Genomic DNA, 12,697 nt, shown 5'->3' on the forward strand with positions numbered 1-12,697 from the left:
TGAGACTTGCCAGTGCAGCAGGATGTTTCTCCTGGGCAGTTTTTATGGTTATTTAAGTGGATAAAAACTACATGTTTTCTTATTCCTGGTTTGAAAAACTACTTACTGTCCCCAAATAGTGAATAACTTTTAAAGGCATACCACTTAATTTAACACATTAGAAGCCTAGAAGACATAAAACGTTATCTCAAAATGAGCACTTAGAAGGCACATAGTGGATATAGTAATGATACTAGCAATAACTTTATTTCCCTAACATTCTTTTTTTAATTTATTTTAATTTTTTTATACAGCAGGTTCTTATTAGTCATCAGTTTTATACACATCAGTGTATACATGTCAATCTCAATCTCCCAATTCATCACACCACCACCACCACCCCCCGCGGCTTTTCCCCCTTGGTGTCCATACGTTTGTTCTCTACATCTGTGTCTCAACTTCTGCCCTGTAAACCGGTTCATCTGTACCATTTTTCTAGGTTCCACATACATGCGTTAATATACGATATTTGTTTTTCTCTTCTGACTTACTTCACTCTATATGACAGTCTCTAGATCCATCCGCGTCTCAACAAATGACTCAATTTCGTTCCTTTTTATGGCTGAGTAATATTCCATTGTATATATGTACCACAACTTCTTTATCCATTCATCTGTCGATGGGCATTTAGGTCACTTCCATGACCTGGCTATGGGAAATAGTGCTCCAGTGAACATTGGGGTGCATGTGTCTTTTTGAATTATGGTTTTCTCTGGGTATATGCCCAGTAGTGGGATTGCTAGATCATATGGTAATTCTATTTTTAGTTTTTTAAGGAACCTCCATACTGTTCTCCATAGTGGCTGTATCAATTTACATTCCCACCAACAGTGCAAGAAGGTTCCCTTTTCTCCACACCCGCTCCAGCATTTGTTGTTTGTAGATTTTCTGATGATGCTCATTCTAACTGGTGTGAGGTGATACCTCATTGTAGTTTTGATTTGCATTTCTCTAATAATTAGTGATGTTGAGCGCTTTTCATGTGCTTCTTGGCCATCTGTATGTCTTCTTTGTAGAAATGTCTATTTAGGTCTTCTGCCCATTTTTGGATTGGGTTGTTTGTTTCTTTAATATTGAGCTGCATGAGCTGTTTATATATTTTGGAGATTAATCCTTTGTCCGTTGATTCGTTTGCAAATATTTTCTCCCATTCTGAGGGTTGTCTTTTCATCTTGTTTATGGTTTTCTTTGCTGTGCAAAAGCTTTTAAGTTTCATTAGGTCCCATTTGTTTATTTTTGTTTTTATTTCCGTTTCTCTAGGAGGTGGATCAAAAAAGATCTTGCTGTGATTTATGTCAAAGAGTGTTCTTCCTATGTTTTCCTCTAAGAGTTTTAGAGTGTCCGGTCTTACATTTAGGTCTCAAGTCCATTTTGAGTTTATTTTTGTGTATGGTGTTAGGGAGTGTTCTAATTTCATTCTTTTACATGTAGCTGTCCAGTTTTCCCAGCACCACTTATTGAAGAGACTGTCTTTTCTCCATTGTATGTCTTTGCCTCCTTTGTCATAGATTAGTTGACCATAGGTGCATGGGTTTACCTCTGGGCTTTCTCTCTTGTTCCATTGATCTATGTTTCTGTTTTTGTGCCAGTACCATATTGTCTTGATTACTGTAGATTTGTAGTATAGTCTGAAGTCAGGGAGTTTGATTCCTCCAGCTCCGTTTTTTTCCCTCAAGACTGCTTTGGCAATTTGGGGTCTTTTGTGTCTCCATACAAATTTTAAGATTTTTTTGTTCTAGTTCTATAAAAAATGCCATTGGTAATTTAATAGGGATTGCATTGAATCTGTAGATTGCTTTTAACCATGTTTTTAACCATGTTACCAGAACAAGCCTGATAAGGGGGGTGTAAGGGGTGAGATTATCATCTCTCCATTATTGTGATTAAGAAACAGAAGCTTAAAGTGTTTATATAACTAGCTATTCAGAGGCTAGTAGTGCTTAAACTCTGCTCCCTTATTCTAAGCAAGTGCTTTTTCCATTAAGAAGATGACTAAACTCTACGGCCCTTTGGTGAAAATAAATTGTTATGACTAAATAAATTTAGTGACCCCTAAGTGTAAAGCTGGCTGACACTATTCATATCACTGTGGTTGCCTGGATACTGCCAGGGGAGGAGAGAAATGGTTCAGGTTAGATTCCTGGCTCCATCACTTACTTTTCCTGAAAGCCTCATCATTAAAAAGAAAATTTTATCTTTGTAATATATGTGAAAGTCTTTGTAAATGAGTAAGGCTTTTTATTTTATATCCTTATGAATATCCAATCCAGTTTTCTCCAATGGCATTCTTAAAACAACACATCTTATCTTAACCTCATACTTTTATTTTTCTGTCCCAGAAGAAATGTCCCTGTGTGCCTTTTAAATTAAGTGACTTCCGTGTAAGCATTGTTTTATTTTAATATAAACCAGGGAAACCATCATATCCTTTAGATGTTCCTACTTTAACCACTAAGTGAAGGAGTATTTTAACCTATGATGGGCAACTTCGAAAATACCATGGGATCAGGAATTAAAATTGCTGTTAATCAAATGTATCAGTTAAGTCTAAGCCACTCTATAACAAGATATTAAGTATTAAAGAATAAAGATACGTTAAATGTAGTGAGCACTAACATTGTATTGTGCATGGTTTAATATTTGATAGCATCTCCTAAAACTGTTGAACCAGGAAGGGTTGGATGATCGAAGGGGCTTGCTTTGTCATACAGATCCTAGCTGTTGCTTTTTAGTCTTTGTGAATGTTAATGATTCTGAGTGAATAAAGGATTGACAATAGCTGCAGATTTTTCTGGCAATGTGGACTCTGTGTGTCGTTAGGATTTAAGAGATACTATTTTCTATAATAATAAACTGATATACATAATTTCATATTTATCTCTTTTTTTGACTCAACATGTTATGTTTTGTTTTCAGAAATATTCCTTTTTCGCACTCCTTACTGATGTCTTAGAAATTGAAATTAAAGACAAATTTGCCAAGAGCCGACCTATCATCAAGCGTTTTCTGGGGAAACTAACCATTCCAGTCCAGAGGCTTTTGGAGCGACAAGCCATCGGGTAATCAGCCGTCACACCTAGGGGTCTTGTTGGGATTAGTTCCTACTGAAGCAACTGAAATGATACTTTGAAGTCCGAGGACTTTTCTTACTGATAAGAAGTGGTAACATAATTCTTTTAAAAAGGAAAGTGCTCCATGCCGCGGAGCGGCTGGGCCCGTGAGCCATGGCCGCTGAGCCTGCGCGTCCGGAGCCTGTGCTCCGCAGCGGGAGAGGCCACAACAGTGAGAGGCCCGCGTACCACAAAAAAAAGAAAGAAAGAAAGAAAGAAAGTGCTCATATACTCATTGAAATATGAAGGGCAGAAAGCACTTTATTTTAATTATATACCTTTTTTGGGTTATCTATCTTTTCCACGATGTACCTACCATTATTACCGTTTCAGTGTCAAATGTCACAGTGCTCAGTTGTTTTTGAGATACTGAAATCTTGCTGTAAAAATCCCTCCCTAAAGCAAGATCTCCTGATCCTGATTAACCCCATCCAGAGAATATGTTATTCCTGAGACACCAAAACCACCTTATTTTAGGGCCCTTTAAAACAAAGCCTAGACTCCGAGAAGGTGTTATAGTGGAGCTCTAAGACATATACGTTCGTTCAGACAACTAGAAATTACTTGTTGAGAGAATTTAAAATTTATTTATTTATTTATTTTGGCTGTGTTGGGTCTTCGTTTCTGCGCGAGGGCTTTCTCTAGTTGCGGCAAGCGGAGGCCACTCTTCATCGCAGTGCGCGGGCCTCTCACTATCGCGGCCTCCCTTGTCGCGAAGCACAGGCTCCAGACGCGCAGGCTCAGTAATTGTGGCTCACAGGCCCAGCTGCTCCGTGGCATGTGGGATCCCCCCAGACCAGGGCTCGAACCCGCGTCCCCTGCACTGGCAGGCAGACTCTCAACCACTGTACCACCAGGGAAGCCCGTTGAGAGAATTTTGAAATGTGATTTGACGTCTGTTTTCTTTCTGTGAACTTTTTGTAAGCTGTGAATCGAGTAGTTAAGAAATCGTAACATGCCTCCATCCCTTACTATAAATGGTGTATATATTTTCACATGGTAAGTGCCAGCAAACCCAGTAACACTGGTGCTCTCAGGTGGCACTGGGGGGCATCTTCTTCATTTTAGGAGGACATTATGAGCATATGATAACAGTAGTGGTAGTAGCAGCAGTATCAGTGATAACAGTAGTTGTAGTAGTGGTAGCCGCAGTAGTAAACCAAAGTAAACAAAAAAGATGATGAGACCCTATTCTATGTCAGGAGCTAAGTAAATTACACTCATTAGCTCATGTAATCTTCTCAACAACTCTGAGAGGTGAAAAATGTGATTATACCCATTCTGGAGGTGAGAAATCTGAGGCTAGCAAGTCAGGGGTGGAGCTGGGATTTGAGCAGATCCGTCAGCTCCAGAATCCCAGCTTCTCTGCAACACTTCAAGGACTGGCAGTGATGGAATACTAGTCTAGCTAACTGAGGAAGTTTGCTCATTCCTATTCACCTTGCAGCTAATTAACTGTTCTATTCTGGCAAGTCACAATTTTTTCAGGCATTAGTTTCCTCATCTGAAAAATAAAGTCTTTAGACCAATGATCTCTAAGACACCTTCAAAACATGAAATTAAGAGATTCTAATGAATTCTGATTCTCTGGCTATCAGAGACAATGGTTGAGCCAGACCACATGAAGTAGAAATATTAGGCTGAAATTCTAGCAGCCTGGTTTAATTTGATAAAACTGGGAAATCACAGTTATTTTTAAGGATAGCAATTATTGCTTCTAGTAGAGATATTCTTTGGGAAGTTTTAAAAAATTATTTTTAGGATTGATAGAAAATGAAAAATTACGAAGAGTGAGAATTAACTCTCATTGGAAATATACTTATAATTTAGTTTATATAAGTATAATCATATAATTTATATAATATCTGTGACACTTGGCAGAGTGTCTTTATGTATACCAGTAAGAAAGATCAAGGAAAAATAAAACCTTGAAACTTGAAGTGCTTGAAAGCATTTTGAGTGCTTGAAACTCCTGTTAACTTGCTGGCTTTTCATTCAGTCTTTTAAAGAACTGGACACATAGAGTACTGCCTGTCATGGATTCCATATGTACTGGAAGGAAGTCCAGCATGAATTCGTAAAGTATCAGAATTATGAAATGTTTCTACATGAGTATATTAAAAGCATTGCCTGATACTTAGGGATTTGCTTTATTAAATATGATACTACATGTTAGTGTATTGGCTGTTAGCATCTAAATATATTTTTGATCTGATTATTACTTTCTATCAAGTAATTGATACGTCTTGAAAAATACTGAGTTTTCTTATGTGTTTTGTAGACGGCAACTCTCTGAAATAGCTGAGGTTTTACACGGTGAGGTTTTATAGGATGAGCTAGAAGTCCTTCCTAATTACCTATTTTTAAGAGCATTGGTTTGAATGTGACATTTTTCAGAGAGTGGCTTGCATTCTGTCCAAAAGGCACATCACTGTGCCATGCTTTGTCATTTGCTGTGATTACACTAGTGAGAGAATGTCTCAGTCAGACAGTGAGAGTTCTTTGGCACTTATTCTTCATAATGATGCATCATAATAATATATAATATAGGGTACACAATTATCTGTCATGGCAAGAGGCAGGATGAATCAGATGAGACTGAGTAAGAACAAGAAAGAGGTGAATCCCTTGACAGGCACTCAACAAGGATGAAACCCCCTTGACTTGGAATCTCCAAATAGGGAGGCTTTCCTGTACTGATAGATTGAATAGTTGATATCTTGTCAGTTTGGGTAAAAAATAGCACTAACACCTGTTAAAATTCTTTTTTCCAAGTAAAGAGTCTCATTTGTTAAATTTATTCAACAAATGTGTGGGTGTGTATACATATAGTGTCTACTAAATGTTAAGCACTGTGTTGGGTATTTGGGATATGATAGTGAGCAAAAGGATGGATGCCATTCTTAGAATCCCTAGTAAACATTTACTTCCTAGCTAAAATGCATCACTTTTATAAGTTTTTATCATCAACACCAACACTTTACTTTTATTGGCCAAAGAGGAGGAGAGGAGAGTCAATTTTTTTTTTAATTAATTAATTTATTTTTGGCTGCGTTGGGTCTTTGTTGCTGCACACGGGCTTTCTCTAGTTGCAGCGAGCGGGGGCTACTCTTCGTTGTGGTGTGTGGGCTTCTCTTGTTGCGGAGCACGGGCTCTAGGCGCACAGGCTTCAGTAGTTGTGGCACGTGGGCCCAGTAATTATGGCTCGCAGGCTCTAGAGCACAGGCTCAGTAGTTGTGGCACATGGGCTTAGTTGCTCCGTGGCATGTGGGATCTTCCCGGACCAGGGCTCAAACCCGTGTGCCCTGCATTGGCAGGCAGATTCTTACCCACTGCGCCACCAGGGAAGTCCCGAGTCAATTTAATTTTAACAAAGAAATGAAGATTTTTATTATTCCAGGACTGAATGTCGAAAGATGTGGGTGAGGAACCATAATGTTGAGAGTAGGTCCCAGTAGTTTGCTGCTGGGTTCATGCATTAGTGGACACAGGTGGAGCATCTCTGTGTGTCAGGCACTGTCTAAATGCTGGAAGACAATGGTAAGAGAAAAAGACATCCCTGCTGTCACTATAGTCATTATAGAGTTATTCGAACACGCTAATGTAAAAGCATTTAACATACCTGTAATGCCTAATAGTTAAAAATGCCAATATATCCCTTTACAGAAAAAAATTTTTTTAAATACCAGATTAAGTAGACAAAACATTATGATAATGATTGCCTTGAGATGAGCCATGAGTAAATATCATTAAAATGCATTGCTACTGAGAGCAGCCAAGAATCACTGAAAGTGTGCGTAAAATGAGATCTGATCTGGGGACTGCGGATCAGGGGCTTCTGTGTCAGAAGCATCTGTGTTCTAATCCTGGTTCTGTCGCTTAATTGTTGCCTGGCCTTGGGCAAGTTACTTACCCTCCCTATGCCTTAGAAAACAGGGCCGCCACTTGCCTCACAGGGAAGATTGAAGGAGATGATGCGTGCAAAGCCCTTATCAGAGTGTAAGCACTCAATTGGGGGAAACAAAGCTTTCTAAAAACATCAATCAAAAAATTATTACAACATTTCTAGGGAAGAAAAAGAAAGAAGTAAAGGAAATGATCTCATTATTTTAAGAAAATCTTGCTATGAACTCAAAGAAATTCATAAGAGCTGAACTGGGATTTTACATTAGCATGTAAATGTGTACACGCTAATGTAAAATCCCAGATAACATCTATTTATAATTGTACTGAGGAGGTAGAGAAGAACAAGCAAAATAGTTACGGAGATTAATAATCAGTAGCTGACCAGAGGCTCTGAAGTGTACAGTGGTGCAAGTATTAGGTAGAGGCCTTGTGTTTTCCTCCTGAAGTTGCCATTAGAGGGCAGTGTGAGAGCAGAGATAGTGTGATTTGGTACTATCCCTCTGATGATTTTCCTTAATTAAGAATACATCAGATTCTCAACGAAAGTTGCTTGCATACAGAGAAACGATGTGATTGTATTTGACTTTGATAAATAAACACGGAATTGAAAAAGATCAACCGCTCCATCCTCGAGGAGGCTGGTAGCCTGAGCCTGGAGCCAAGGTGGGGCAGGAGCTGGGCCCAGTTGTGGTCCCCTCCAGCGCACCTCCAAGTGTGGCAGCGAGACTCCGACAGCTAGTGCAGTTCTCCGACTGTCCCATCAATATGGCTTACAAGCTGCCTGGAGTATCAGTGATAGGCCCCCCAATAGTGAGGGCCAACAGTGAGCCCCTTACTTTACAGGTGAGGAAGGGGAGGTGCAGCAGCCCCCTGCCTCTCACACAGCTGGAGCAGCTGTCAGAGCCCGGCCTGTTCTCACGCCGCTCTCTCCTGACTCTCAGCTCCTGTTCTTCAGGATACAGCAGCACTGTGCCCTCCATGTGATAACCCTTACCTGTGCGCCTCTCTCTCTCTTTTGTTTCTTTCTCTTTTGCTCGGCTGGCCGTGCAGCATGCAGGATGCGGGATCTTAGTTCCCCAACCAGGGACGGAACCTCTGCACCCTGCAGTGGAAGCACGGAGTCCTAACCACTGGACCACCAGGGAATTCCCTGTGCCTGTCTTTTTAGGACCTAACTCCTATCATGCTAAATGCTAAGGAACCAGACCTTCTATACATTTACACTTGAGTCAGAAAACACCCAAAATTGTAGGCCTTTCTCAGCCCCTTGATGGCTTTTAAAATGCCCTTTCTCTGGTCACTCTTAACAGTGAGAGAGCAAATCAGTGCCCTTTAAAAAAATCATAACAATATTGTACAGTATTGCATTTTCAGCCTTTACTGATACTTTTCCTTGTGACAAGATTCCCTTTTATCCCTGGGTTTATAAGTATTCATTTGTACAAATGAACAAAATTACACTGACTCTTAACATGCCTTTGACCTTTTATTTTCTTGTGAGTATGCAAGTTTCAAGAGAAATATGTGGGGTTTGGGGGGTGGCCTATGGGAAGAAGATGAAGGCTGACACCAGAGTAGTAAGGATGAAGGAACCATTTCTCCTCTTGCAGTGACCAGATGCTCAGCTACAACCTCGGCAGAAGGCTCCCAGCTGACCACGTGAGTGGGTACCTCCAGTTCAGAGTGGAGGTCACATCTTCTGTGCATGAAGGTGAGATACCTGTATAAATATATTGCCATAGGAAAAACTTGTTAAATCTTACTCCGTTGTCAGTTTACATTTGAACAGAATTGTTTGTATCCTGTTCTGAACAGAAAATAGCTATCAAATGATTACCTGCTGAAGTTTTCCAAGCAGATTTAAAAGCCTGTTTATCAAAAAATCTCTCTTAGGTTTTACCTGCGTTTGGAAACTTGGATGTGGAATTTACGGCAGTAGTGAACATGTAAACCTCATATGTCAAACTGACCAGCAATATATGTACTCATTTAGTAGTGAATAGTAACTCTTAGCAAGTTGGTGATACTGTAAAGAGACCTCACTGGGATGACTGAATTCTTTGAACTCATTAGTGGCAAAGGAATAGGACATTAAAAGTTCGTTCGTTATTACTACTTTGTTTGTATAAATGCTGTTTTCTCCTTCAGATGCTTCTCCAGAAGCTGTTGGCACGATACTTGGAGTCAATACTGTGAATGGAGACCTAGGAAGCCCTTCTGATGAGGAGGACATGCCAGGGGGCCATCATGACAGCACGGTTTGTTCCAATGGACCAGTTTCTGAGGAAAGTGCTAATGGGACCCCCAAGCATTCTTTCAGGACTAGCTCTACTCTGGAAATAGACTCAGAAGAATTAACCTCTACTTCTTCAAGGACCTCACCTCCCAGAGGACGTCAGGATTCACTCAATGATTATTTAGATGCTATTGAACACAATGGCCATTCCAGGTCAGGTGCAGCTACTTGTTCGGAAAGGTCCGTGGGAGCCTCTCCGAAACTAAGGAGTAGTTTTCCCACCGACACAAGACTCAATGCAATGCTTCATATCGACTCAGATGAAGAAGACCACGAGTTCCAGCAAGACCTGGGTTATCCATCCTCCTTGGAGGAGGAAGGAGGGTTGATAATGTTTAGCAGGGCGTCAAGAACTGATGATGGGAGCCTGACATCTCAGATAAAGCCAGAAGACAACACGGTGGAGAATGAGGAAGCCTCCACCATTGAAGCTGCTTCCTTCGAGGACAAGCCAGAAAATCTTCCAGAGCTTGTGGAGAGCTCCTTACCCTCAGGCTCAGTCCCTGATGAAAGTGAGAATGCTCCGGAGTCTCAGCCAAGTGCTGACCAGGGGAGCACTGAATTGTGCGGCTCTCAGGAGGTAGATCAGCCCACAAGTGGGGCAGACACGGGCACTTCTGACACATCAGGAGGAAGCCGAAGGGCCATCAGTGAGATGGAGTCCCTTGATCAGGGGTCTGAGCCTTCCCAGGTGTCCTCGGAAACAGAGCCCAGTGACCCTGCCAGGACAGAGAGCGTGAGCGAGGCCAGCACCAGGCCTGAGGGAGAGAGTGACCTGGACGGGGCCGACAGCTCCTGCAATGAGAGTGTTACCACGCAGCTGTCCTCGGTGGAGACACGGTGCTCATCTCTTGAGAGTGCGCGGTTTCCCGAAACCCCAGCCTTTTCTTCTCAGGAGGAGGAAGATGGAGCCTGTGCAGCAGAGCCCGCCAGCAGTGGCCCTGCTGAAGGGTCACAGGGTTCCATATGCACTCCTGGTTCTTTACCTGTAGTGCAGGTGCCCAGTGGAGAGGAGGAAGGGCCAGGGGCAGAATCGGCTACTTCACCTGACCAGGAGGAGGTGGGGGAGGTCTGGCAGCGGAGGGGGAGCCTGGAGGGAGCTGCTGCTGCTACTGAGAGCCCGCCCCAAGAAGAGCGTGATGCGGGGCATGCCCAAGGGGCTTGTGAAGGGGCCACTGCCCAGGAGGAGGGCGCGACCGGAGGTAGGATGTAGAAGACAACGTGGCTCGTGGCTCAGGCATACCCGCTCAGAGAGAAGTCTTGTGGTTTTGTCCCTCAGTGGAAATTGTACTGCAGGGCACATATTAGCTGAATTCTTCTCCTTGGGGTTCAACAGCTTTTTTTTTCTTTTAACATCTTTATTGGGGTATAATTGCTTTACAGTGGTGTGTTAGTTTCTGATGTATAACAAAGTGAATCAGCTATATGCATACATATATCCCCATATCTCCTCTCTCTTGAGTCTCCATCCCACCCTCCCTATGGAGCTTCTTTTGGTGGAATAAGAGGCCTGTCAGATAACAGTCTTCAGACTTAGATAATGAACCTCAAGGCTCTGCATCAGTGCGGGCACCTGCTCTGCCTAGAAAGGTGGCCCGGTGGGTGGGGGCACTCCTGGTCCACACAGGCCTGGAGGCCTGGGATGCGTGCCGCGCACCGGCACATTCAGTGCGCCTGGGGTTCAGTCCTCTTGTCTGGGCAGTGTGAAAAAGCATAATGAATCTCTGGCGGGACCTGGGTTTGTAGATACAAAACCAAACAGGCTGGCAGCATCTACGTTAGTGTTATCTGCGAGGTTTTCAGGAACATCTTAACTCGCTCCTTATTGCATGAAGCTTCAAAACAGAAGGTTAATATGTGGTTTGCATCAAATGTCATATTTTTGCCTTCTGCAGTATAAGAAATGTCAACTAAGTTAGGTGATGCATTCTGACACTTGAAAACAAGCTGTTTGAGTGAGGATGCAAACTTACACATAAAATTTGTTTTATGTCTCAATGAATGTGGCTCAGTAGAACGATCCCTTTAAACTGTTCCGTTACAGCTGCATCAGAAAGTCTGAGTATAATTTCATATGCCTAAATAGCGTAGACTCAGAAATAGAAATGATTTTCTTATTCTGTAACTTATTTTTCTACCTATCCCCTTCTTTTCTTCCTCCACCGTTTTTTGTTTTTTTTCATTATCTTCCAGTCATTGTGTGACCCTAAAGCATTGCTGCATGACTAGGACAGATGCCAGGGTGGGAAAAGGCAGGGGAGGGGGAGGAATGGGCCCAGACCGACATCTCCCTAGAAGACCCACTTCTGACTAAGCATCCACCTCCCATTCTCTTCTGTTGTTTCTGGGTCCTCATATGGGAAATGAGACGAAAAAGAGATAAGAGACTAGCCCCAGGATTTTTGTTAGGTGTTTTTTTTTCCCAAAGGCTGTTTTGACACTGAAAGGGAAAACAATACCCAGGTAACTGTTTACCTTTAATCCTAGGTTCTCAAGCCAACGGCCACCAGCCTTTGCGATCACTGCCTTCAGTGCGCCAGGATGTTAGCCGGTACCAGAGGGTGGACGAGGCTCTCCCACCAAGTGAGGACCTGCTAAACTAAAGGGCTCACCTCGATCAAAGGGTTCAAGGGTGACAGGACCCACGGGACCTAAAGGATGGATGCCCAGTCCCCCAGAAGTAGAGTTCTGGGAGCTGCCACGTGATTTAGCAGATACAGTCTGGAAAGTGCTTAGCAGAAGACTCCTCTCTGGCACAGTTCCACCAAATGAAAGGGTAGCTGGGGGAAAGTAGATACTCTAAAGTAAAAGAGATCCAGATGTTATGGACAATAGGATGTATAATAGAAAAAGTTTTAAGTTTGCATAGGCAGTATGAATTTTCAATTATTAGACAAATAGGTACAATCTCTTAGAAGAACCTTAGCTCTAGGTAATATACTGCTTTTTATTCATTTACAACATTTTAAATCATTAACTACAGGGTCCTGGTTTTTTTCCTTAGGAATATCTAGAGAAGTGTTATTAATTTCAGAAATTAGTCTGCTATTTTCTGGACCATGATGATTATCTGGAGATTTGAAAGATTTTCTTTTTTTTGCTTTCAAGAAACACGTAGCACTTAAAGGAGAGATGGGTGAGCACTAGGAATGCTGGGAAAGTTATGCGACCTGAACTCCAAGAGCTGAGTGATGCCCATGGCCAGTCATAGTCTGAATGTAATTTAAACTCTATTTAAGTTTCTAGAATCCCTTACAGCAGTATTACTCTGTGAGAGCAAAGCATTTTGAAGAACAGTGATAAAGCTCAGTAAATACTGTTTTTAAGAACACATTGGAAAATACAT

The 12,697-nt window shown here is 42.0% G+C and overlaps 1 protein-coding gene across 2 annotated transcripts in view; it reads left to right on the plus strand.

Moving 5' to 3' along the window:
* The window catches only part of HECW2 (HECT, C2 and WW domain containing E3 ubiquitin protein ligase 2), a 250,867-nt gene that overhangs the window by 106,858 nt on the left and 131,312 nt on the right, over window positions 1-12,697 (plus strand). For both annotated transcript variants that reach the window (XM_032637764.1, XM_032637765.1), the window contains exons 6-9: window positions 2,956-3,098; window positions 8,666-8,766; window positions 9,204-10,553; window positions 11,839-11,934. In XM_032637764.1, coding sequence (XP_032493655.1) covers window positions 2,956-3,098; window positions 8,666-8,766; window positions 9,204-10,553; window positions 11,839-11,934 — 1,690 coding nt within the window. The remainder of the gene's footprint in view (window positions 1-2,955; window positions 3,099-8,665; window positions 8,767-9,203; window positions 10,554-11,838; window positions 11,935-12,697) is intronic.

The sequence above is a fragment of the Phocoena sinus genome, chromosome 7 (genome assembly GCF_008692025.1).
Source record: "Phocoena sinus isolate mPhoSin1 chromosome 7, mPhoSin1.pri, whole genome shotgun sequence".
Lineage (NCBI taxonomy): Eukaryota > Metazoa > Chordata > Mammalia > Artiodactyla > Phocoenidae > Phocoena > Phocoena sinus.